The 26,466-nt window shown below is 35.8% G+C and overlaps 1 protein-coding gene across 10 annotated transcripts in view; it reads right to left on the bottom strand.

The window, feature by feature from the left end:
• Positions 1-26,466, bottom strand: part of FGF14 (fibroblast growth factor 14) — a 415,553-nt gene that overhangs the window by 132,065 nt on the left and 257,022 nt on the right. Inside the window, exons 1-2 of one of the 10 annotated variants that reach the window (XM_080575953.1) lie at positions 13,931-24,864; positions 13,359-13,601 (exon numbers count right to left, since the gene is read on the bottom strand). The exons of 6 other annotated variants lie outside the window; for them this stretch is intronic. In XM_080575953.1, coding sequence (XP_080432079.1) covers positions 13,359-13,551 — 193 coding nt within the window. In that variant the 5' untranslated portion in view covers positions 13,552-13,601; positions 13,931-24,864. Of the gene's footprint in view, positions 1-13,358; positions 24,867-26,466 lie in introns of those variants that run through there. 3 more of the 10 variants (XM_080575957.1, XM_080575948.1, XM_080575949.1) reach the window with 3 other exon arrangements.

Genomic DNA, 26,466 nt, shown 5'->3' with positions numbered 1-26,466 from the left:
TTACAGAAGTGGGTTGTGGTCACAAGCAGGTTTTGTCCTTACAGTCCCAGAATCAACTGACTATATTTTATTTTCCCTTTACAGAAATGAAACCAATTCCAATTACCTGTTTTAATAGCAGAAAAATGTAAGAAAAATAAACTCAGTGAAATACACTGAGGATACAGGAATAAACCTGCAGTTCAGAGCTGTTTCAGTGAATTTCTAGCCCTTCTGTACTACTCATTATTAAATGCCTCTCCACTTCTAGCAGAACCTGACTTTACTGCCACCTCCACTCCACTGACCAAAATTACATAATTGCCATTAAGTAGTATGTCACAAACAAACTATTACTCCCCTTGGTTTTGTTTTAATACATGAAATTGCAGGAGCATGGCAGATAAGAGACATTAAAGAACTTGTAAATTAAAAGTTAAAGCTTGACTACTTCATGTTACAGTACTTTTTCAGTAAGTCCTGTATACCCACCATAGGTTTTTTTAGATGAAACAAAATAGGTATACTCATTTTAGTCTTTTCCGTTGGGTAATCAAATACCTATCCAACGTGGCTATACAGTCCTGCCCAGGGAGGATGTGTGTATCAAAACAGGTTTTGACTGGAAATGCTGTCCTGACAAAACAGAAAATACAGCATACTTACCAGTGTGAAACCCTACAAAACTAAATGTTAGTTTGTTTTCCCAGATGACAGTAAAGCCATTTTCTGAACAGCTTTGTTTAATAAGTTGTTGGTATTACTACTACAATTTCCAAGCCACAGCTTTTAGGCAGCCAGTGCAGTTTCCAGTCCACTGTAATGTTCTGCTCTTAGGAGCTGCCTATTAAGCAGACCACAAAACACTTCTCTGTTTTTCCTTTTTTTTTTTTTTTTTTTTTTTTTGAGTACTCTCAAAGTATAGGCATAAGATAGCATGCTTTCCTGTGATTTAATTCTTGTCACAGCTGAGCCAAGGGCAATTAGGTCTCAACTTCATCACAGAGAGAGTCATATCTTTCTCTTCCAGAGTCCAGGTGCTCGTTGAAGCAACATTCCCCACACTGTACACACTTGTCACAAGTATATGGAGCAATCTTAACATCTAATATCATAACTGATCTACATGTGTTACATATTATAGTTGCATCCTGCTGCTAGGAGAGTCAGACCAACTTCTTCTCTCCTTCCTACCGCTTTTCAATTTTAATTTGCAGACAAATAGCTACCCAAGCATAAGCAGCATATAAACACCATGGTATCTGTTTCACTGCTCCCACTGGAGCAAGAAGTGAGACTGAGCACTGTCTGATATTAGTGTAAGGAGTAAACAACAGCCCAGCACATCATGGCTAGCCTTTCTTCAGCCTTACATTCACAACACTGGATGACAAAATAAATCCCCATGACTCCAAATGGCAAGAATGAGCAGCTGCATATTGGGATGTTTGGAGAACAATTCTGTTTCCTTTCAAAAGCATCTCTGCTGAAGTTTGCATGCACAATTTGTGGCAAAGGGCTTTCAGAGCTATAGAAATTCATATTTCTCCTTCTTTTGTGGGAATACAAATAGGAAAATTTCTCTCTAGCTCCACACATAGAGTCTGAATGACCCCAATAAAGAAAATTAATTTAATCTTCTCACCTTCCACTGAAACAGCTGCTTAGATGCCAGTAAATAAATAGACAAACTGACAATATTCAAAATGAGCTCACCAATCAACTGCCTTACAATTGTTTAAAAAACACTGATCCAGTAAAGAGAGAAGAATAAACATAACAAGCCATGCACTCAAAATGCAGAAAGTCCAATTGCATCCAGAAGAATGACCAAGGGCCAATTCATCATGAAAATGTTCTCTCAAAGCTCAGCAAGAGATACAAGACCAAAAAAAGCCTATTATTTCAATAGTTGTCCCCTAAAGACACTTCTCTGTTTCCATGGTAGTAGACAGAAGAGTCCAAAACTGTGCAATTTTCATGTTACTTGAAAGAACGAAAGAAAGAAAGAAAGAAAAGAGAAAGAAAGAAAGAAAGAAAGAAAGAAAGAAAGAAAGAAAGAAAGAAAGAAAGAAAGAAAGAAAAAGAAAGAAAAGAGAAAGAAAGAAAGAAAAGAAAGAAAGAAAGAAAGAAAGAAAGAAAGAAAGAAAGAAAGAAAGAAAGAAAGAAAGAAAGAAAGAAAGAAAGAAAAAGAAAGAAAGAAAAAAAGCCTTCATAGGGATAAAAATTCAACTCCATAACCAAATGTAGGCATTCAGGACTCACTGAGCTGTCAACATATTACAGCCACTGTGTGAGACACTGCTGATACTATGGCAGAAGTGAAGAAACATTTTTTCACTTCCTACACAGCTATGACATATCCCTAAAAAAGAACTCTGTATGCCACAATCTATTGGACTCATGATAAGAGTTGTGCCATTAGTGCTCTGGTGTCACATCTGCACTGCTTTAGAAAATAAACAGCATACACCCAAACTGTTTGCATGTGATAGCACAAACCTATCAGGAAATCAGCTAAAAGTAACACTATTACATATATAAACTGTTACGCTGTCAAAAACTAGATGCATTTTGTTTAATTAAATAGATTAATAAATAAAAAATAAAGACTGTCTCTATGGCAGGTCTTTGTTATAGTAGTATTTGTCATGCTTTGTATGATTAATGGCAACAAAAATACCTAAAAAGAAGCAGAACCCTTATGCTGCTTCAGGCTCCAAACTTTTCTGGTTTCCCTACTATAGTGAGGAACAGAAGTTAATCACACTGCTTACATGAGTAGGAAGCCTAAATTCAAAGACAACTGCTCCAAACAACCCCAGTTATGTCCTAGATGGCTAGTACTATCAATAGAGAAATAATTAAAAAAAAATTTAAAATGACATTCCCTTTACAACTTCACTTAATCTACAAATACCACAATCTTTGGTCACGTTGATTAGATGCATTAACTTACCCTTTCCACACCTTAATAGGGTTGAATTTTCTTAAAGTTTAGGCAAAACTGCAGTGAATGCTTTTGGAATAATAAAATTGGTAATTTACTAGTAATGCATCACCCTCTCAACTACTTATACTCTATCCTTATGCTACTTTAGTAGAAGTAGAAAAGAGTAGAATACAAGCTTATATTTCTTATACCGATATATCCCTTGCTATATTTAAAACAAATGACAACTTAAAAAAAATAAAATACTGATACTGTGTGAAGCTGGTAACGAGCTAAAAAAAACACAGAGTTAAGAATCTTTAAGCATAAACATTTTCTTTTTTAAGATCAGATTCACTATGTTCCTCATGCATGTGCCACTGGTGCTGCTCAAACCCTGTTTTTGTTAGTTGTTATTATTGGAACTCTGCAAGGAAATGGAGAGTTTTAGTACGTCAGATCCCAAATTTTTGTGTTGTTTATTCACAACGTAGAATAGGATCCGCCTGGTGATATCCAACAAGCTAGTAATCTGCCCTAATAATCCAACAGAACTGTCTTATGCCACAGGTTCATTTCAAACATTATGTCTGCCAACATGAAACCTTGGTAAGCAGGGTGATGACTGGCTCATTGAACTGTACTGAATAGGATAAGCAGCCCTGAGATGGCTATTGGCTTGATTCTGCGACTCTGTCATCACAACAGTGATACAGCTATTAAACCTTAGTTTACCTACAACCAGATTATTCAGGTTTAGATTTTAGCAGTTTTTAACTATACGGAAAACCTGATGTATCTTACATAGAAGAATACTTTTTATAGAGCACTACATTTCAATTTTAAAGATTTCCAGAACCATGTGCACTACATCAAAAATCTGTTTTAGAGTAGTAACATCACAACATCTCAGTCGCTTAACATTACTTAGACAACAGAATTTGCTAAATAAATTTACATCAACAAAGGACTAAAATGTTAATTTTCCTACTTGTACACAAACTGCAAATTAGGGAGCATCTGTCCTTTAGAGCTGGAATTCAAATATTTGTATGTCCTTTTCTCTTAAATATTGCAGCCATCAGTGAAGTTCTGTGGAAACAGGTCTCTCACTTGCCCTACCACAAGTCTATGGACATAAGAAATTGAATGATGGTTCATTTTTCTTTGTCAGAAAAACAAAATATAACTGGAAGCAATAACAAAGCGGGATTTACCAACCTAATGCCTATAAGAGTTCAGCTGTAAAGTAACCTCTGCACAAATCCATTCTCAGAGGGAAAAAAAAAAAGACAAGAAAAAAAAGGTTCTCAGAATCCAGACTGTTAATTTAAGTGAGCCAAAATTATGCTAGTAATGAAGGCAAGACTATGGTCTTCATTTTTTAATATTAAAAAAAAATGAAGTTATAAATCACCTGTGTACCAGACTTTTTTTGGAGTTTGAAATGAACATAAAAACTGGATACTCAAATAAAGAATATGCATATCAAAAATATGCAGATTAAAGAATAACCTGTTTGGTAGTGAAAACTGCTGCTGATGTATATATATATGTATATATTATATGTAATATATATATATATATATTGTATATATACATGTATATACATGTGTATATATGTACATATATATATGTATAATATATATATGTGTATATATCAATAGCTTTCAGACTGGTTCCTTAGGAGGAACATATGTATTTTCAAATTATTATTTTCAAAATATACACAAGCTAAATTAAAAAATATGTATTAGAAACAACAAAGGCTTTCATTTCTTCAGACTACCAGCATCAGCAGGGATACTTTTCTCTCTATTTTTCTATCTCAGGGACAGTATTCTATACAAAAATCACTAACATATCCTATGCTATTTTATAGTTAGTCCTGTTTCTTGACACAGTCACCATCCAAGATAACTGAAAAGATCATGAAAAGAAATTAATAGCAGGAGAAATCCATTACTATTTTTTTGTGCATCTCCAAACAAGAAAAGGGAAAGACAGTCATATATGTCTTCAACCTGTAATCATGCATATACATGTCTAAGGGCAAGCATGGATAATAGACAGATGACATAAGTACATCTCCAGGTACAAGCCTGCCCAGAGCTCTAGGACAAGGCTGGCAGTGGACAAAAGGGGAGCCTTGCTAAAATCAAGGAAAGCCATTTTGCCATGCAAACCTTTTTCTCTTATCACAGAATGAGATCCTATAGCTGATGCAATTTTATTTTTGTTGGCTTAAATACCACAGTTTAAAATGCTCTTGAGAAAAAATATACACATTTCATGTGTATTTGTTCTGATTACATATCAAGACAAGTGAAAGAAGGAAATAGAGCAATGAAGTTTAAGAGTTCATTTATTTCGTAGTAACTTCAATACAGATTACAGTGGTAAATGTTTCAACTCATCAGAATTTCATATGAAGAGATACAAAACACTAATTAAGGTAAAGGAATTCAAGTCTCAGTTATACATAAACTACACAGATGAAAATTAGAGAAACATGTGTTTAATCTGGGACATTGACAATGCATAAGGTAGTTAAGCGTGTGAATTATTAAATGCTCAGTAAATGTTGCAAGATTTTGGACAAGTCATGAACTATAATCTGTGAACTACACAGTTTAGCTTACAAGAAGGAGTAACTGGAGAAAAAAATCTTATTTCATTACAATTATGAACATATCAATTTATTAGAAAGCTGTTCTTAAATACAAAAAAGAAGAAAAAATCATGGATTAAAACAAATATAACTCCCCCCACCCAAATACTCAATTTATTTATCCTCTAGCAAACAGAATATTCTTTACAAATTACCAATAAACTTCATACACAAAAATTGTTTGTTCTTATGCGAAGAACACTGTTGGAAATTCTGGAAAGAAAATGTAAGTATCATACTGAAATAGACTTATTGTTGGTAAAGTACTCACTATTTCACTACAGTGTGCTTTTTAAAGAGCACTAACATAGTATAGGTATTATAGATATATAATTTTTACACACACATATATATAGACATATATAAACCAAAAATATACTACTCATGATCGCAGAAGTCTGAAGCAAATACTTCTCTTCCAAAGATATCTTTCATTCATGCTATGGAAAACGCTACAATAAAAGCTTAGCATATTTAGAGGAAAATCTATTGCTCCAGTTTTATACTGGTAATTAAGAATATGGATATCTATAATGCTCTAGAAGTACACATTCTCACAAAAACACGTAGAAATACCTATAATGTGTTATTCCATTAAGTGAGACCTTCGTAGCAGCTCCTACCTCTAAGTTCATAGTTCCATAAGAATCTTTACTGTGAAGAAACCTGCTAACCTTCTAAGTCTAATGTATCTGTTGTTTGCAAAGTGACTTCAAAATCAGTAACAAAAACACCCTGAGGCTTGAAAAGTCCTTTTTCACTGGGACATGAAATTTCATTCAGATTTACATGCACAATGAACCATTAAAAAAAAAAAAGAGAGAGACTGATTTTAAAAAGATCATTACTTTCTTTCTCACATTTGCACTAAAACATAAAAATAAAAAATAAATCCCTTAAAATAGTCTAGCAACCAAAAATATATGTTTTGTGGAGCCAGGCTTTAAAGTAACAAAGCAGCAGCAGCTACACATTAGCTACATCCTGGAGATTACAAAATAATGTAGAAAGCTTTGAAATGTAAATGATAATTAAATACTTTAGAAGGATTTTTTTCTTTTTTTTTTTTTAACTTCTACAGAGAGAAAGACCGTGCTCTTGTGTTTCATTGGATGGAATTATTCTTACATGAAATAAAACTCTTGACAATATTTAAACAAATGCTGAATTCCATCATTTAGTTATGCTGATTACTGCCCATCGCTATTCTAAACCTGATTCATTTACAGGAAATTCATAGCACTCTAACTCTGGTGCCTTTGAAAAGTTCTACACCTGGGCAAGGGATTACAAGCAAGACTATGGATTTAATTAAATTGTTTAATTTAGTTACATCCTAGAGATTATCCTTTATCTTAGAGCAAGGATATACTTCACATTCCCATTTCAGTCAACTTTACCTAGCTTCATCTACGGAAACCTTACTAAGATAGACAATACCATTTTTATTAGCTTGTGCTTGCCATTTTACGAAATGGCAACAGAAACAACCTTGCATCCTGAAAACCTTGGGGGAAAAATGTTTCTGTATGTTTTTCAACATAGTACATCCATTCAAATTTTATATCGACCTTTTATCACTTATTTCATTTTTATGTTAGCTTTTCTTTGAAGTGCCAAAATTATCCACCTTTTTTGTTTACATATTTATTTATCTATAGAAACATAAATTATGTAATGTCACATATTTCAGGATATGCCAAAACCATCTATTGTTTGGAACAGAATCAGAATTTGAGTTCTGAGTTTGACTTCTACCTACCTCTAACTTGTTCCAGTTATGTATTGCTAAATCCAAGCACCAAAAGCAGCTAGATTCTAACACCAGGAAAGGATATGTTCCCTATTTCACACTTCCATAAAAAATATATTGGAAGATCCAAACTTCAGCACATTAAGGTTACTCTCTGATTTATATAATTGAAATGCAAAACTAAATGTAAACAAACTTTATGGTCTACAACACAATGAAAATAGGTTGCAAATTTGAGGTCACAATAGAGAAACTCAGGGCTTTACTAATTTTCTCATCCTTTTCTACTACAAAATATAGCATTGTCTATTCCTTGTATTTTCACGCCACTCAGAGTATGGCAGAACGTAAGATCTGAATTAGCACTAATTACTCTAAAGAACAAAAATGTACCAGTTTCAAAGAGTCTCAGAAAAAACTGATGTCACAGTAAGAATATATGCAATTGGGGTATATCTTCCTATGTATTACTAACTCTCTAATATTTGCCAAAGGTAAAAATGAGCTTACATATAACCAACTAAGGCAGGCCTCTATTCACTTGTTCAAAAAAAAAGGTATCTCATCTCACAGTTCTGTGCATTCTTAAGTTTATCAGTTATGTTTAAACTCTAAATTGAAAGACTTTAACAGCAAAGTTTTCTGCAGTAAACATTTTGACTGTTAGCTCTGTATTTAAATTTATTACTGCCACTAATAGATCAGTGGAACTAATAGATCATATATTTTTAAAAGTCTTTAAATACAGCACAAAAAACTGACCTCACCTACAATGTTTCTATCAGTATATTACCATGAAACAGAAACTGCCTGTACTGAAATCTCCCTTAATATAACACTTAACCAGATAAATTATTTCTGTAATAAGTTTAATAGGTACAATACCTGATACACCTTCTAAAAACAAAACAAACAAACAAACAAAAAAAAAAAAGAGAGAAAAAAAACAGAACACTATGTGTGGAATGAAAGTGCCTGAACTTTGGAGATCCAGCAAGAGCTCACAAGAATAAAGAGCTAATTTGCAAATGAAAAGTCAAGTCAGCAATTACAAAGTGTAGAGTGTGAAAAGCGATGATTGTTTATAGGAAAAGTGAAATTTGTTTTCTTCCAATTTTACATGTACTCCAGATAAGCAAAATTCCTGAGGCAAATAAATGTAGACCAATGTTTATCAGGAAGAAAAAATGATAAAAAATACACAGTCCTTTACAGATGAAACAAGCAAGGAATTCAAGCCGAAACAACTATGATTTCAAAGAAATCTTAACATACAACTACTACCAAACAGAATGTTTAGAAAACATACATTAAAATACTTACTGCTCTCTGAAATTATCTGATTTCTACTTTCAGCATAATATTTTAAGATATACTATGTTTATAGTTATGTTTTTCTACTCGCTTGACATTAAGATAAGAAATAATTTGAAATAACTTTGGTACAGCACTACATGTAGGTTAAAGGCCCACAAAATTCTTTCACTAATGTTTGAGATATTCTTAAAAACCAATGGTCCCTAAAATTATGTTACCATTTAAAAGTTCTCTTTCCCAATTTCCTCTCAAAAACCTCTCATTCATCACTTTTAGAGCCACTAAGACCAATTCAGTATAAGAGAATTACAGTCCAGCCATTATTAAATTTCTTTTTAAAGCCTCTGTTAGCAAGAACAGAGTCTATATGAAATACTGAATGTATGGAAAAGAAAACTTGACACTCTGTCTAGCAGACCACACATTTAAAAAATAAATTTTAAATATGCTTATATTTTACATAAGAAATAGAGTATTTATACATTTTCAATTAGTGATGAGCATTCAATCCCTCGAATAGATAAAAAAAAGATTTTAAAATAAATGTTCTTTTATATACACTGTTGAGATGAGGTCATTAGTTCCATAAGGGTTGTGGGTTAACCAATTTCATTAGAAGAAAAATATTTAAGAATTAGCAACACTAGCTAAACACCCAGCAAAAACACCTGCATTTTCTAGGTTTTATACTAAGACAATGCAGAAACCGTGGGCTTTACTGAGCTGTTAAGAATAATTAACTCCAGAGACAGTCACACAGGAAAGTGCAGCTACAGGTTGTGGTCCAAAGAAACTTCAAACAAGCCAAATCATCCAAAGATTGGAGTTAATGGATTGGAATTCTATGCAGGTTCTTAAGTTTCCGGAAACGAGGCATGTCCACATACATTCCATTTATATCATTCTACATGTAATGAGAACTAAAAACTACTTCAGGCATTATGTCTATGGGGAATTATCTATATCCAAAATTATGGGCCTCTCCCACATATGCCTCAAAACATTAATTGAAATTCTGAGGATTTTTCCAAAAATGCTTTCTTTGGAGAATTAAATTACCTTTGTAGATGCAATAAAATCTAATCAGTGCATTTTCTGAACATGTTCCCTGGGTTTCTCTTTCTCATAAATATTAATATAGAAAATCAGAGGCCAAGTCATTCCAGAATTTATACACTGTATGTATAAATTTAGAACTCTAAATGTGGTATTAACACAGAGAAACACTAAACATTACACTTGGTTTTTAATACATTTAAATGTTGCATATTTTCCAGTAAAATAATCTCAAGAGACTTAATTAAACAAATGATGACTGTTCAGATTAGCAAAGAAGCTACATTTGAAGATGAAAATATACACTAAGAAGTCAGAATTTGCACTTAGTGGTAATCATACGTTTTTAATCTCTGTACACTGTAGGTGCATGAGGTAAAGTACTGGCTTTTGTTTTCTTCCTGTTATTGGATAGTCCCAGGTTATATTAGGTTATTTCCCATAACGACCTAAAATTTTGTCTGTCAAGCATTCCATTTGTGATTATATTAACATAAATTGGGAAACAATTGGAATTGAACAATCTCTAATCCAGAAGAAGAGGACGATTTATAATTAATTGATGTCTGGCATCAATGTCAGGCAAGATCTTGGCTTCATGGCTACCTGAAAATTAATGACAATGATTTCTTCTGCAGATGACAAGTAGAATAAAATGAAGATGAGATAAATTTGAAATATCATAATACTAAGCAATATGAACCCAAGCTGTCTGGTGAATGAAAGTGGTTTCATCTATTCAGTAGCTTACCAGACAAGTTTTTCACAGAAATCACTTTGATTACCAGTCTAATTCATTAGGCAAGTTTTAGAAAAGCTGTTTAAAATTACCACTGCATCTATCACTGGAGCCAGTATATAAGCAAATAAAAATACTACCCTTTACCCTGAGTGAGTTCCTGGATCTTTCTTTTATGCTACCCTTCCTAAGTGTTAGTCTTCCAAAACATATTTCTAAAAGAAGAACTATGCACAGAAAATTAGTCACGACGGAAAAAATATCACATTCAATTAGATATGCATATGATATTATTGTGTTATATATTTGTAATAACTTGATTTGTACACAAGTAAATCCCACTCAGCAAAAGTATTAAAGGCATTTTTAAAGAAGAGGCATTTTTAAAGAAGAGTTTAGAAATAAAGAGTATTTTCAAAAGTTTGCTAACATCTTGGTAAGTGTGCATACATTGTGTTTAAGTATTTGTCTATCACGTACATATGTATATACAAGAGAAAATGTATATTTTGAATTCAAAAAGCAGCATATCTAGGTTTTGCTGTCTATTTTAAAGATGGGTAGACATTTATTTTTCATATGGAAGTACTTTACAAAGCAAAACACTTCTAATTCCATGTGTCTAGCTTTTACTGATATATGTTAAAGATATTTTATATATACTTCTACACTTCCATTGAACTGAATGAAGAAGCTACAGATTGTTTGTCACATTTCGGTTATCTCATTTTTCACAATGTTCTCATGACACTCTGTATATCATCTACATAAGATTTATTTGTCAGAATTCCGTAGTGCCTTCCTGACAACAGATGTTTTGAAATGCATCCTGTTTTGCTTGGCAAAGACTTATTCGGATGGGTTTGACAGTAAATTTCAGTGAGGAATTCAGCAATCATTTAACTCTGGTTAGGTAAACTAACTCTGGTTAGGTAAACTAAAAAGTGACTCATAAATATTAATTTCTATATGAATTGCACATTTAAAGCAACCAACTTGTTTAATTGTTTCTTCAGCTTCCCTCCTAATAGCATACAAATTTGAATCCACAGGTACTCCAAATATCACTCTATGAATCATGAAAAGTAAAGTTCATACACAGTAAAAGGCATAATAGTATTTTTTCAGAAGGAATTATTGGATGAACAGTAATTCCAAGACCTTAGCATAAATAAATAAACTTCACCATATCTCCATTTGAATGATTCTTAGAGGAAATTAGGTTTGATGCAACAGACTTTACAAGTGAACAGCCCTTATTCCAATCATTCTTTTAGAATTCATCTGTATGAGTGGTATGGGTTACAGGTAAGATATATACTAACCAAATTCCCTTATTCAAGCGTGACACAAAGTGCCTTATGAAAAAGGAATGAATGAATAAGGATGAGTTTGGAAGTCTCTTTTAAGCTTCATCCTTCCTAAGAAAATGTTTGCATTTCAGTGCTGAGAGGCACTCATCGCGTCCTCAAACTGTAATATAGTCAAATGCAGAGTTCTCCCCCAACTAAGACTGAACAGGTGGTTCAGAACAATTGTTCAGTTAGGAAATCCTCCTAAACTTGTTCTCATGCACAAATATCACATACATAAATCCACCATTATAAACCAAGTACTCTAGTCTTCTTATGAAGTCTAGTCTTCTCTCACATGCAGACTGCCTAAAAATAAGCCTGCATCGAATTTACCACTGACATGCAGGGAGAGCGATAACTCATCTTCCCAGTATCACTTATCACTTTACTATCTAAAAATGGCAAGATTTAGCTTACATTAGAAGTTATAAGAAATAATTCTTATAGTAATAGAGCCATGTAAAAATAAAATTGGATTTATTATGACAATGTACGATATTTCAAATATGAAGCATGGGAAAAAAAAAAAAGAGATTGATTAGGGCAGATCATTAATTGTGTTTCTTAAAATTACCTTCCAAGCCAGCTTAAAAAGGAGATATAGTATACATACCAAACTACAACACATGGTGGCATTCTCTAATGTAACAGTATAGCTTGCACTTCATCATTGACTGGTATTATCCATGTTTTGAGTTATACTTAAGATTGTCACTCTTCATGATACAATTCTTTTGTTTTAAAACTACTTGTTTCCTGAGAATGAGTACAAAATAAGTCATCACAAGTTCTGAACACTGTTGAATATTGAGTATCACAAAATAAGAACAACTAGGGAAGTCGTGTTATTGCTTAACTCCTTTTATGCCTAGTGTCCAGACACAAAGTAGTGATAAAAGGCAGTCCCTGCGGTACCGGGTTTAGACATGTTGGGCTTGTTGACTACTTGCCATCTACCCAGGACTGTCTGCCAAACTTCCTCATCTCTACTCAGAGGCCCTAACTCGGAAAAGCAGTGGGAAGGCAGACACACAGAGGGGGCTGCAAACATGGGCTCCCAAGGCTGCCAACCATGACATATTTCTTACTTTCGTAATTCGGAAGTTACCGTTTCCTGCTGCTCAGGGCAGCTGGAGTGGGCACCGCTACAGGCTGTATGGCAAAACCACTCGAGCAGCTTAACAAAGGGACTCATTAGCGACGGTTCCCTCGAATTGTCTTCCCAGACACCGGACACATGGAAGGCTTTACGCGCCGTTTACTATTCGTCCTTACAACCACACCAAAAAAAAAAATTAAAAAAAAAATCAAAGGGAGAAAGGGAGATGCGGTGATGCGGGTGGGGTAAGGCGACTCGCCGCAAGCCGCCACCTCGCCCAAGGAGACCCCCGGAGCCCCGGCTCCCGCGGCCGGAGCCCAAACCCGAGGCTGAAAGGAAGCCCCGGGAGGGGGCAGCCGGAGCCAGGGAGGGGCTCCCCTCGCCCGGGAAGTTTGTGGCCACGGGTCGCCCCCGCCCGCCCGCGCCCCCCTGGCTGCTCCCGGCCCCAGGGACGCACCTTGGCGCCGCAACCTCCGCTTCTTGAGCCCGAAGATGCGGACCTTGGAGAAAATGTCCACCAGGTTGCCGTTGCAGAGCCCGCGGTTCTTGCTGGGGCTGTTCCGCCTCCTGCTGGCCGAGGGCCGGTCCCAGTGCTGCTCCCTCGCCTGCCGCTTCTGGCGGATCAAGCCGCTGGCGATGGCCGCTGCCATGGCTGCTCGCCGGCTCGCCCGCGACGGGCAGGGGGGCGGGCGGCGGGGCGCTCAGCCCCGGCGGGGACCCATCCCCGGGGGCAGCGGGCTAGCGAGAGCCTCCCTCCTTCCCTCCGGGACGAGGGGCGGCTGCAGGGGGGAAGCACCCCCACCCCGCTACCCCGCGGGAGCTGCGCTGCCGCCGGGGGTCACCGCATGGGCGCCCCGCCGCCCTGCCCCGGCGGCTGCGGGCGGAGGGGCGCGGAGCGAGGCGGGCTCGGGGCAGAGCAGCGCTCCGCGGAGCCCTGCTCGGGCCGGGGGCTTCGTCTCCCCCCGCCCCGGTTGCCCCCTCTCAGCCCCGCGCTGCCGCCGCCCGCTCGCCCGCCGCTGCCATCGGAGCGGCTCCGGGCGGCTACCGCCGCCACCTCTTGCAGGCTCCCGCCTGATGATTGCCAAGTGCTTCGGAAATCAGCATCTGGAGAGAGCAATCTCCTTCTCCTGGGAGAGCTGTAATCACAGCTCTTCAGTCCCACCCCGCTCCAGCCTCCCTACACACGCACACGCACACACACACCGCACACACACGCACCGCTGGAGCTTTTTTGTCCTCCCGAGCCGAGGGGCGGCGAGGGTAAAGGGGATGGAGGAGGGACGGGAGAAAGGCAGGAGAATAAAGAAAAAGGGCCGAGGGGCGGGGGGTGCCGTTGACGCCTTTTTCTTGTGGGAAACGGCGAGTTCCCAGCGGATCCCCCACCAGCAGCCGCTACTCCCCCTTTAGCTCTCCGGGGTGCTCCCTCAGACACCCTCGCAAACACGCACACCTTCACGCCAGCTACCTCGCACTCCCTCCGACACCTTCGCGACGGCTCCCTGCCGCCCTGCATCCCCCGACACCTTCCCTCACCCCCCCCCCGAGCCTCCCTGGGCGCCGCCCGGCTCTGCTGCCCGCAGCCAGGGCACGGAGGAGGATGGGGAGGGGGTCTCCGGCGGGGATGCCGACTGAGCAACCCCCTCTGCTCGCCAAACGAAGCACGAAGCCCGGGAACGGGGGTGAGCGGCGGTGACCCGCCGACAGAGCCGACCAGCCAAACCAATCCCCCACCAGGCGCGGCTTTACACAGGTATCTCCTCTGTGCCCAAGCCGGAGATGCTCTGGGGGCAGAGGACGGCGGGGAGGAGGACCGCGGTCCCTGCAGGGCAGCCCACCCCGCCGCAGCCCCCCTCCCGGCCAGCCCGCCCGGAGCCGGGCAGGGCACACGGGTGCGCCTCGCACGGTGGCGGTCCCACGAGCAGGGGGGTCCTGTCGCATGGGAAGGATTCAGAGCAGTGAGAAAGAAACACTCCTACGCAGCCGAAGGGACCTTCCACCGAAACCAGAATGCGCTCAAGGTCTATACCAAGACTATACCAAGAGCAGACTTTTAACTCGGAACGTAATCTGTTTTCGGAGGTTCCAGAAATGATGAAGGATTTCCCTAGGGCACACACAAACAGACACAGCAGGTAGATTTATTGATCACCATCATAATGTAAAATTATTTCTTATCGTTTTTCATAATCTACATCTTGGAGCCCTTGAGCAGTCACTAGTCAAGCTCGTTAGATACTGAGTCTCTGCCCCAATGAGTTCACAAACAACACAGGTAGTAATTACTAGGTAAAATATCACTACTCATCCTTTTTCTTTCTTTATTTTTTTTCATGTTGGGTCATCTCCCATTTCAAATAAGGGCTCAATGTTTTTCAGGTTTACTTTCCGCTAGTCTGATGGTGAAACTTCCTGAAGTCGTAACTAAATACAGAAATAATGTAGAGTTATCCTACAGAGAAAGGCTTGCACAGGCAGGTACAACGAAACGAACATATAGCTTTTATACTCTCGTCAAAGTGCTCTACTTTCTAGTTAGATGCCTTTTTCAAAAAAATAAGTCAAACAAAAACAACTAAAAGGATTGAAGTGTAAATATGCATCCAGAATAATTCACATCTAGAATATTTCACTGTTTTTCGATATAGAACCTGTAGGTGTATTGTAAACACGTAGGTTCTTGTTTCAGTGGAGGCTTCAGCATCTCCGATATTGACCATTATTTCCTACATCTTTTAATCTATGAAGGACTATTTTTATACAAAGGGCAAAAGTTTATGAAAGGAATTCCCTTATACAGGGATTTTGTATTAATTCTAGACCAACTAGGAGCAGAACATGCACAATCGGATCTGGATAATACATTTAAATTCTATTTAAAAGTGTCTCTAAAGAGATTCAGCTAAAACACTCACACTGGATTTTCCGTCTGGCAGTTTTTACAGAGCAGCAATTTCCTTACAACTGCTACAATTACCTTAACTAATGCAATTAAAGTGAGGGCTATTTTTTAGGTTTTTTTTTTTTATTTTTTATTTTTTTTTTTACTTTTACATTTGACTGTGCTAGTTTTGCATTAGGCTTCTTTTTTTTTTTTTTTTTTTTTTTCCCCCATATTTCCCAGGAAGCGGGCAAGACACAGTGCTGCCTTCTGTAGGTCTTTGTCCAGGTGTAGGTGCTCCAGCGGGGCTCCCACCGGCCCGGCTCGGCCCCTGCCTTCAGCACCATGGACAGCCGCAGGAAGCCCGACGGCGGGTGGCCCTGGGACGTCGTCCCCTGCCTACAAGGGAGGAGGTTACAGGACACAGCCCACAGACCTGGCTCCTGGCTCCAAACAAAGGAAGGAATGAGAGGGACTGAAATAAAGCCCATCCCACTGTTATCTTGAATTTTCAGAGGAATTTAGAAATGGTATACAAACAGCCCTAATTTTTGTGTGTGAGACTCCCTCTGTAAAGTAAGTTCCACGTTCTTTTGCCCTGTACTATCCATGATACTATACACTCTATATTATCTATTACTCTTATTCTATTTCCATAGTTTCCTTCAAATACTGGACCTTTGCCAAAACACCCTAACATTTATCAATATTATGATGCTCGGGGTCATGGCCAAAGAATGAAGATGAAGATGGGCAGTATGCCTATAGACAAGAGAAAATGTGTTTCTTAATGCAGAGATCAAAAACAATAGCTTTCCACTTGCATCTCAGAAATGCAGAGCAGTTGTTTACTGTTTGAGGTTTTGCAAAGAAAACTCAAGAGAGCCATCTGCTGTCTTAACCTGTGATAAAATGTGTGCAATTCTAGTCAACGAGAAGCTTTTCCTAACAGATGGAGAAGTAGGAACATATCTGCTATCTTAATGACTAGTAAATGCATAAGATTATGCATTGAGGACAAATGGAAATATCTCAGTTATAACATTTGCTACATTAAAATAGAGTTTTATTTCTGATTAACAAAATTCTCAATGTGCAAACAAATGATTTAAAGCAAAAGAGGGAATTTTCAATACTCTTCATTTTTCCATCTGTTCATTTCTAACTACTAACTTATCATAGCTTTCGGGAGTCTACTAAAATAATAATAAAAAATAAATAAATAAAGATTTTTTAAAATTACTTGTTTTAATGAATTTTTGAGAAAAGCATTCACCATATAAAATGTATGTCAAATACTTGTTTTACCATATATTAAGATATGAAACCATATTTTTTTCTTAATTTTATTTTTGTCTATATTTCTAGGGACAAAACTTTTCCCATTTCATCTAATTTTAAATGTAAATTATAATGTGTCATTTTCAGGCATCAAAGTTTAATAAGTGAAAATATACACCATTAATATTTGTGTATATTCATGTACTAGTGGTACATAGAATGTTTTTATAGGAGCTTCCATTTTAAAAAATAAGATTCTATACTTTAAATTGTATCCTAACATAGATCTATAGGCTGCAAAATTTACAGAATCAAAACCGTCAAACTGTCATCATTATGGTTTGAAAGCTGTGTTCCTCTCTCTCTCTCTCTTTGTCCACTTTGTGTATGTTCTCAATTGTTTTGGATAAGGTTACAAGCTACAGGTTCATTTCTGGCCAGTACAGGTATGAAGACTGTTCTTCCTTTCATAATTCATTTCAATATAAACAAAAAGGTATTACCATAGGTATGTTTCCACCTACACAAACTCAGCCCATGTTTCCTCCTCCCAGATACCCTGAAACCATTCCACATATCAAAAACAAACAAATAAAATCAGAAAAAATGCACCCTAAGAAAAATACCCCGAAGTCCTAACAAGCATAGATTTTTCTAGAAGTGTAAAATGCCAGATTATTTGATTGCTGCTAAAGATGATTAGCATTTAGATGAGAGCTAATTTTTATTACATTTTATGGCCAAGAGTAGACAAACACAGCCTGCTTACCTGGTTAAATAACTTAGAACGTGATGCTGTAAATCTATCTTATTTTATATTCTAGAAGCAATTAGTCAAGTATTGTGAATCTAGAAGTTCTTTTGGACTCTGAAGAGCTGAAGATCATTTTGTATCCCTGAAAAAGCAATTGTTATTTTTTTTAAGACAGTCTGTGCTATAGTTGCAAAGAAGATTAATTCCTTACCCCTTAAGCTTTCTTTCAAACTGGGAAGGCTTCTCTGGGAGTAAAAGTACCTGTCTAGTCATAACAATAGCAAGGTATGCGTAAAAGTACATCTGGGCAATTGAGAAATTTTAATGTCATTCCAAGAAAAGATGTCTCAGCAGTGAAAAATACTTGTTTATAAATTCTGAAGGATGAATTGAATCAACATTCCAGTATGTTCAGTGAGACAGCAGACTGATTACCACAGTGCTAGGCTTCTGATTCTGAACATTTGTCAGCACTGATCAAAATTATTAAAGGTTGCTGATAATTTTGGTGGAACATAATTCAAGTGTCTAAATTCAATTTACATATCAAATCAAATACCTATCATACTTATCAAATTCTGCATAATGAAATGGCAAGGAAAATTGATACAGTTTTATGGAAAGGATTATTCATGTAACTACAAACTTGTATCTGCCTGAGGTATGCAATGTGTTTATACAGAGGGGAGAGTGGGTGTTGGAAAACAACAGTAACTTCTAATTCTTTATTTATTTTTCTTGGAGGACAAAGCTAGAACAAGAGATATAACTGAATGACTTGAATAAGACAGAAGAAATATATCCGAGGGTTTACTCTATAGGCAGCTGGGTGTTTAGTTTTTAAACATTAACAACATAGAAAAATATTTGTTGACATAAAAGGCCATATTTGTTGAGAACATACCAGTATGAACATATGAAATGATAGATAATAAATGTTTTGTTTTTTTTTTTAGAAAGCTGAAGTGCTTTCCATGCTTATAATAAGATGAATATTGTTAAGCAATGAGGTTTAAACAGTTTAAATTAGTTCAGTTTTATGTGTTCATGCATTATTGTCAACCTATCCAAAGACAATCCACTGTGAAGTGCTTCAATTTAAAATCCTTAATGCCCCCAAACACTTGATGCTGATTAGACTTAGTATTAGTAAACTTAGACATTAGTATTAAGAATGAAGTTTATTAAACATGCTAATATACTTCAGAATTTGCATATCTGTGCTTTTACACTGCTCTGTATTAAAGGCACTCAGCTTTCATCTCAAGGTGCACTCAAGGAGCCAAATCCATACCTGCTAAACTGTACTGATTGCATATGAAGTCCTATGTAATAAATATATATATACACATATATGTATATTGAAAAAAAGCGAATCCCTTTAAATAAGATGAAAGTAAGTTTCCAGTATGTAGTTTAGAAGACTGCACATGTTTTATCCAACTTCTCCACAGGCTTTAGACTTACTCAACTTTATGTATCCAAATAATTAGACAATCTGTTAATGAGTAATTAAAGTATATACATAAAAAAAAAATCTGCCATGTAAGAAAGTCCTATATTAGGTTGCTGGTTATGCAGAGAACTATCAAAAACTAAACATTAATATGCATAACATATAAGGAAGTAAGAGCCATTATATCAGCTCAGTGCCGATTGCTTAGTTAATGCAACAAATCTTATACATCAACCAATTTTTTCCAAACATGATCTGGGATATGTCTGCAGCTCAAAGAAATAAGTACATATATGGTGGTAAGGATTCGGTTTCATTTAGGGAACTGAATAAAATTGTCTGGTAGATGACAAATAGGACAACACTGAATATTATTATTGGGTTGTTTTTTATAAATTACATATTTTGAAATTGCTTAGCCTTGCTTTTGCTTTTTTGACTTCGCTTTCCTTCCTCTCAATAGCGTTGATTATATTGCAGTAATGAGTCTCATGAATAGTGACAACTCAAGGAATATACCTGTTTTAATTGCTTAAATTTTCATGTTCATTTCTGTTTTTCTGTTAGCTAACTCTTCATTCTTCTACAGTGAAAAGAAAAGTGAATAGAGATTCTCACAGTATTTTCACAATTGATCTTACACCAAGATAAGACATACGATTATAGCTCCTAATTTTTAATACTTCTCCTCTGATATCTTTAATGAATATTCCCAGTTTTCATTTTATCTATCCTCTACTTCTGATATCGCTTCTTCTGAGATTAGGTGAACGAAAGATACCACCTGGATTGACAGGAAAATCTGAACAGCACAAAGATCATATGAAGCTCTCCAAGATAACTCACCTGGGTCCAAAACCTATCTCCAACAAATCTCTTTTAAACAACATTTAACAAAAACAATGAAGAAGCAACGACAACAACAACACAAACACACACACACACAAAACAAGACCACTTTAAGGGACAAATCTATAAAAGTAATTAAAAATGAAATACACTGCATTTTCTTCCATGATATCTATATCTATGATTTTAACTTTCCATATTAAATAGTCCCCTTGAAGAGGGATTCTTAAGTACTAATAACAGAATTGCATTGTCTTTTATTTTGTTCACATTGAAGACAGAAAAAAAAAAAAACTGCCACCAAAGTCCTTTAGAAAAGGCTTCAGTGACACAAGCCATAACAACTTTCATTAAAGAAAAAAAAAAAAAGCAACTACACATCTCTAATGCACACAGATACATAAAGCAGTTTAAGTATTAGAGACCTAAAACAGTGATGAGCTTCTTTATTAATTTGTAGTATGCACAGCTTAAATCAACATCTGTTGCATTTGCTTATCTAGCCACAACAGGACTATCTTCTATTTTGCATGAATTCTGAAATAAGCAACATACATTTTGGAACTAACTGAAAGTCACTGCAATGTGAGTCTGCTAAATTTTATTCTATAGAAACAAAAGAAACACCATTCCTGAGAAATATAGTCTCAAGCCTGCAGTGAACTTCCTCTGCAGTTAATACAGTTGACAGAGCATGCCAATATGTAAGCTATTATACCTGCTTGACTTAATACTTCTAAGAGGGCTTTCTACTCTTAAAGCAGTAAAAGAGAAAAAAAAAAAAAAATTGCAATGAACTTATTCGCAGCATCTTGAATGGAAGAATGGAATCACCACAAATGTAATTCTTGACACACATTGATTTTTGCTACACAAGTTCTTGAAAAAAAAAAAAAAAAAGACCTATAGAAAAGTAGCCATCAATATGAAATTTTCCAACTGCAAAGAAGAAAAAATCTTAGCTCCCTTTATAACTGTAACTTGGGAAATGTTTACCTGCGTACACATATGCGATTGTTCCTTTCATATAATTTGAAATTTATTATATCACGATATTTACTAGTTAATTAGATGATTACTTTCCAACTGATCTCTTCATAGGGGAGTCAGGTCCTTTAGTCTTTTTGCTCATGAAATAAATAACATCAGTGTATACAGACAACACACAATATATACAATTACAAAATATATGAATATGTAAAATCTTACAAAGAATATTTGACACTTGTATATGAAAAGATGTTTGTAAGAATTTGGGATGGTTAGTATGGGGATATTTTTATTCAGATGCCTTGTCTGAGTGACATTTAAAAGTGTATAACCTGTCTGCTCTTTATGCAACATTTAAACCCCTAATTATACACTGAGTTTATATCCTCTGCTTTAAATTATTAGGAAACTCTAAATGCCACCCAAGCAATATATATATATATATATATATATATATATATATATATATATATATATATCTCAAGCTTACTGACATTTTTATTTTGAAAGTCTTCCCTAATACTTATTTTAAATCCTTATATAAGGGTTTCTCACTTTTCTTGGAACAGATATGAATGAATAAGAACATCCCTTCCTTTGGGTTCAGACACAAGTAGTAATGTTTTCTATAAAATCCACAGTTGTTTCCTTGTTTCTAAACAAAAAAGTTAAGTGCATTGTCTGCCATTTCTCCTGGAGTAAATCAGTGACAGATATAAATCTTTTTTTTTTTTTTTTATTTTATATATTCAGAAGTATCTGACATGATAATGCAATTTATACTAGCATAGGAAGATACTATTGTTTGTGATCCTTAATGTTTCTTTCATTCTGCGCTATTTTCATTAATGGAAATTTTTTCTTTGCACTGACATGCTTTGCATTGTTAAGCAAAAAAAGCAGAAAAATATTATCTTCCACAAAAATACTAGAAGAAAATTGATTAAAATAATTTTTAGGTACAAGACTTTTCTCATCCTCTCTCTGATAATCAATCTACTTTTGCTTTGTTACTCCTATAAATTATCTTATCAAGATAGAGCTCTTAAGCTTTTACTATCTCGTCCTCAATTTTGAAGACACAACAGTTAGTATATCATGAATACTATTCATAAATATAAAAAATACACCTATTTTCACGTCTTGAAAAAAAATATTACGATGCCTGCTTATGTTACTATGCTGACATTCCTGACTATTAGCTCAAATGCCATAGCATTTATTATTGGCAGCAATCGCATGAATCACTAACATAGTGACCTAGTACTCCTATAATTACCTGAAAAAGTCCAAGAAACCTAAATTATGAAGTATTTCACAATCAAGATTGTTAGCTCATCAAAACTGTTCAACAGGGTATCACTCTAATGCGCAGTGCAATTATCTGATTTGCCAGCAGTGGACACTGTTACTCTAGTTATCTACAGATATATTGGCTGGAGAATAACTTGCAAGACATACTGATAAATTTTTCTTTTATTGCTTTCCCTGATATAAGAACCTAGAATTATTTACAATAGGCAAAAGCTGAATAAAAATTGTATGATAGGGATATATTTCAATATTTTTGTGGCAGCAGATAGATTGTCCATTTCTTTAAATATTTATATATATTTTATTTTAAAGTAATTAAAAAAAAAACCCGACTTACTTACATGGGATTCTTTTTTTCCCCATCATAATCATTTTAGGTCCTAGAAGATGTTCTGATACAGAAAAAGAAAATTCCTTCTTTTCTCTCTTTCACAGAACCATGGTTCTCACAATGAAACTGTAAATCCTTCTAAATGCCTTAATGTTTTGCATTGCTTTTATACAATTTTTATATTTAATGAAATCAGCATGCTAAAAAAAAAAAAATCTAAACAGTACATTTACTTCAGAAGCCTTTACCAATCCTTGAATAATATAATTGTTCAAAATCTGCAAAGTACAACTCACTGACACTTTTACAGGTACTTTAAAGTTAAGCTGAAGTGTAGACATTGGATAAGGACAGAAAACAGAATCACAGAATCACAGAATTGTCTAGGTTGGAAGAGACCTCCAAGACCATCTAGTCCAACCTCAGCCCTAACACTAACAAGTCCTACACTAAACCATATCACTAAGGGGTACATCTAAACGTCTTTTAAAGACCTCCAGGGATGGTGACTCAACCACCTCCCTGGGCAGTCCATTCCAATGCCTAACAACCCTTTCAGTAAAGAAGTTCTTCCTAACATCCAACCTAAACCTCCCCTGGCGCAACTTTAGCCCATAAAGATATAGATACAGATTTACAGATAACTGTAAAACCAACACAGAATGTTGCAGAAGAATTAGCTAGGAATCAACCTAGCTGTTTGGAAGAGAGTTTCTATTCATCTTAGAGACAGAAAGAAAATCTAAGCATTTAAGAAAAGCAATGCACAAGATTAATCACAGATAATAAATATTATCTTCCTAGAGTTAGAACATTTACAGCAAATCACCTTTTTAATCCCCATGTTCAAATACCTCATTAAGCTCCCCCTAAAATTCCTACCAGTCTAGTATTATATAAATGCACTTCTCATGTAAATATATGTGGTATCTTAATAGCATAATGTTCATTGTCTGGCTAATGCAGCTGAAAATTTTCAAATAGGACCTAATAATCTGCTGACAGTATGTATACAGAAGGCACCCAGAAAGTCTCCTAGATCTATGCTTTTTGTCACGTGAAAAGTCAGTTGCAGATCCAACTTTTTTTTTTTTTTAAATAATAATAATCCTTTTAACTGTTGCGTTTGATTTGTAAATTTGTATGAAGAAGTAAGGAGAGGAGCATGCATATTTTCAGTGGTAGGATAGTCTCACAACAACCTTAGACTATTTTGAAATCAACTGAGGAGGTCTGAAATGTTGGTGTGAAGTGTAGCTTACAGCTGGCAGCATTTCAATACTTAAGAACATTGAGCATTGTCTGGGTCAATGACTCTTGTTCATAGCCTCTTATTAACTAGATAGAAGTGACTTAGAAGCCATCAGTCAGTGGATGAATACAATCAAAGCAGAACTGTCCTACTACATACAGGCCTAGACCGAGAGACCTGCTGAAACTGCTGTCTAGTCCCATCAGCTGTAAAACTTGAACACACTTGAACACAGGTAGGCAGAACACTGTGCTGCCCCAAAGCTCCATTTTCCCAATCCATTCATCTTGAAACTGAACTTGTTACTGGTGTACAGGGTTCCTCATACACAAGTCTTTGAGTCTCATTTGTTACCAAAAGTCTCCAAGTGTATCTTGCTTTGCTCTTCAGTGTTCAGATAAGCAAATGTATTTTTGTGTTTAAAAAATAATAAATAAATATATATATAAGAATTTTCATGAAGTCTCAAAGCTTTTTGATTTAATTCCAGCCCTAGCTTATGCACTACGGCAACTTGCTTTAGCTACAGATGTAAGGAGGAAGATCTAAATTAATACCAGGAAACAGCTTGATGAGTGGAAGCTCTCTTTGATGCAATTCAAAGCTGTGGTCTGTAAATAACAACTGAGTGGTTCTGGCTATGCTACACTGATAAGGAAGAACAGAACTCATTAGAAATGGAACATACTGGCAGCCAAATTGCTGTGAACCATAGCTGCTTGACTAATATTCTCTCTCCAGAGACAAAGTAATACCTTCTGGGCCTTAAAAGACTCAAACATAAACAACCTACACATCATTTATTGTGGAAAGAGATACTTATTGCTGCAGTTTTACATATGTGGAATAGGGTATGCCTAGCTGTAATTATCACTCATATAAATAAATTTTCAATGATTTTGTTTAAAATTATGTTTCACAAAGTAATAGTGCTTATAAGCACCTAATAATAATAATAATTCACATTTTTTAAACTGACTGTTAAAAGCATTTTACACAGGTAGGTCAACTTTCATAGAAATCAATTCATATTATTTTAAATATCCTAATTAAGAACAAGAATAACAACAACAACAAATGAATCAGTCTGTCTCCCAGTATGTTGTGGAAGTTAGGATCAATCTTGTATACAATTTCCTTTGAAAAATATCAGCACCTTGCACACCAACTTCATTATTTCAAGATTTGGCCCATACTTATCTTAAAAAATTTAACATATCTTAAAAAAGCTAACTCAGAATTTTTTTACTACAAGGATAATGGAATTACAGGTATGTTATTTGCATATTCAAACTGAGAACACACAAACATTAAACAGACTGGACAATAAAATAAATGAAGACGTTCTTCATATAAACTGCTGACCAATTTAGTGATCCAAGCAAATTTCAAATCTGGTCAGAAATGAAGGAGGCTTACTTTCTTCATTCAAAGTATTCAATAAAAAAATGAAACTATTAAAAAAAAAAAACTTTTTGGAAAAGAGAAAATGTCTTTTGCAGACAGAAAATAAACTGGGCTTCCCCCCCTCTTTTCTCCCTCCCACCACCATAGAAATGATAGCATGTGTGCAAAACATGGCAGCAAAATCATAATTATCTATTTTCTAGGTGAGGGTATCATATTGTCACCAATCAGCAAATCTGATATTAGTATAATGGAAATCCAGATCATAACACACATAGCAGAGTTGGAGAAATAGTATCTTTAAGGAATGGTAACATTTCAATGAAAGACATAGAGACTGTTCTAGGAAAAGCCTTGCTCTGTTTGTGCCTTTTTGATGTGCTTCAAACAAACATTAGGACTAGAATCAGTGGACTTGCTGAGCAAATCCCTTTTATAACAATATTACCCCATCATTAACTATCACAGAGTTTGAGTTATCAGGGACCTTCACAGTGTTATTCAACACCCTTTATGTGAAGTCATTTGGCCAATTTTGAGTTGCTGTGTGCAAGACCTACTTTTCTGTTTGTTTGTTTGTTTTTCTGTTTCTAAAGGGAGTAATTGGATTTAGATTCAGAAGCCTAATTCTGTTTTTCTGAAATGCACCTCTAATTCTTAAAGTAAACTAAAGCATTTAAGTTGCATTAAGTTGGGAGTTTAAACTAATAAGAAAGCTTCAGATAAGCTTTCAAAAAAGGAAATTTTCAAAGGTATTAAAAAAAGTTATTAATTTTCAGTACTTAATAAACCATTGTTTGAACTGGGCTTTCTGTATTCTAGCATCAGCTGAAATATCCTGGATTTTCTTTTTTTTCTTGTTTAAAATGCTTATACTCACCAGAAATCTTTAGGCCATTTAAATTTTCTCACAAAAGCCAACAAGAATGCTAATTAAAAGATTATGTAAAGCAGTTTTAGTATGTAGGCATTGAAACATTATAAATTATCAAGAATTACTGATTTTCACACATTCAGTTATATCTGCAGAAACTTTAGTAATTTTGCACCGTA

Source organism: Anser brachyrhynchus, assembly GCF_964034855.1.
Source record: "Anser brachyrhynchus genome assembly, chromosome: 1".
NCBI classification, from domain to species: Eukaryota; Metazoa; Chordata; class Aves; order Anseriformes; family Anatidae; genus Anser; species Anser brachyrhynchus.
Note: the sequence above shows the minus strand (reverse complement) of the source record. Positions and strands in the feature narration are given on the sequence as shown.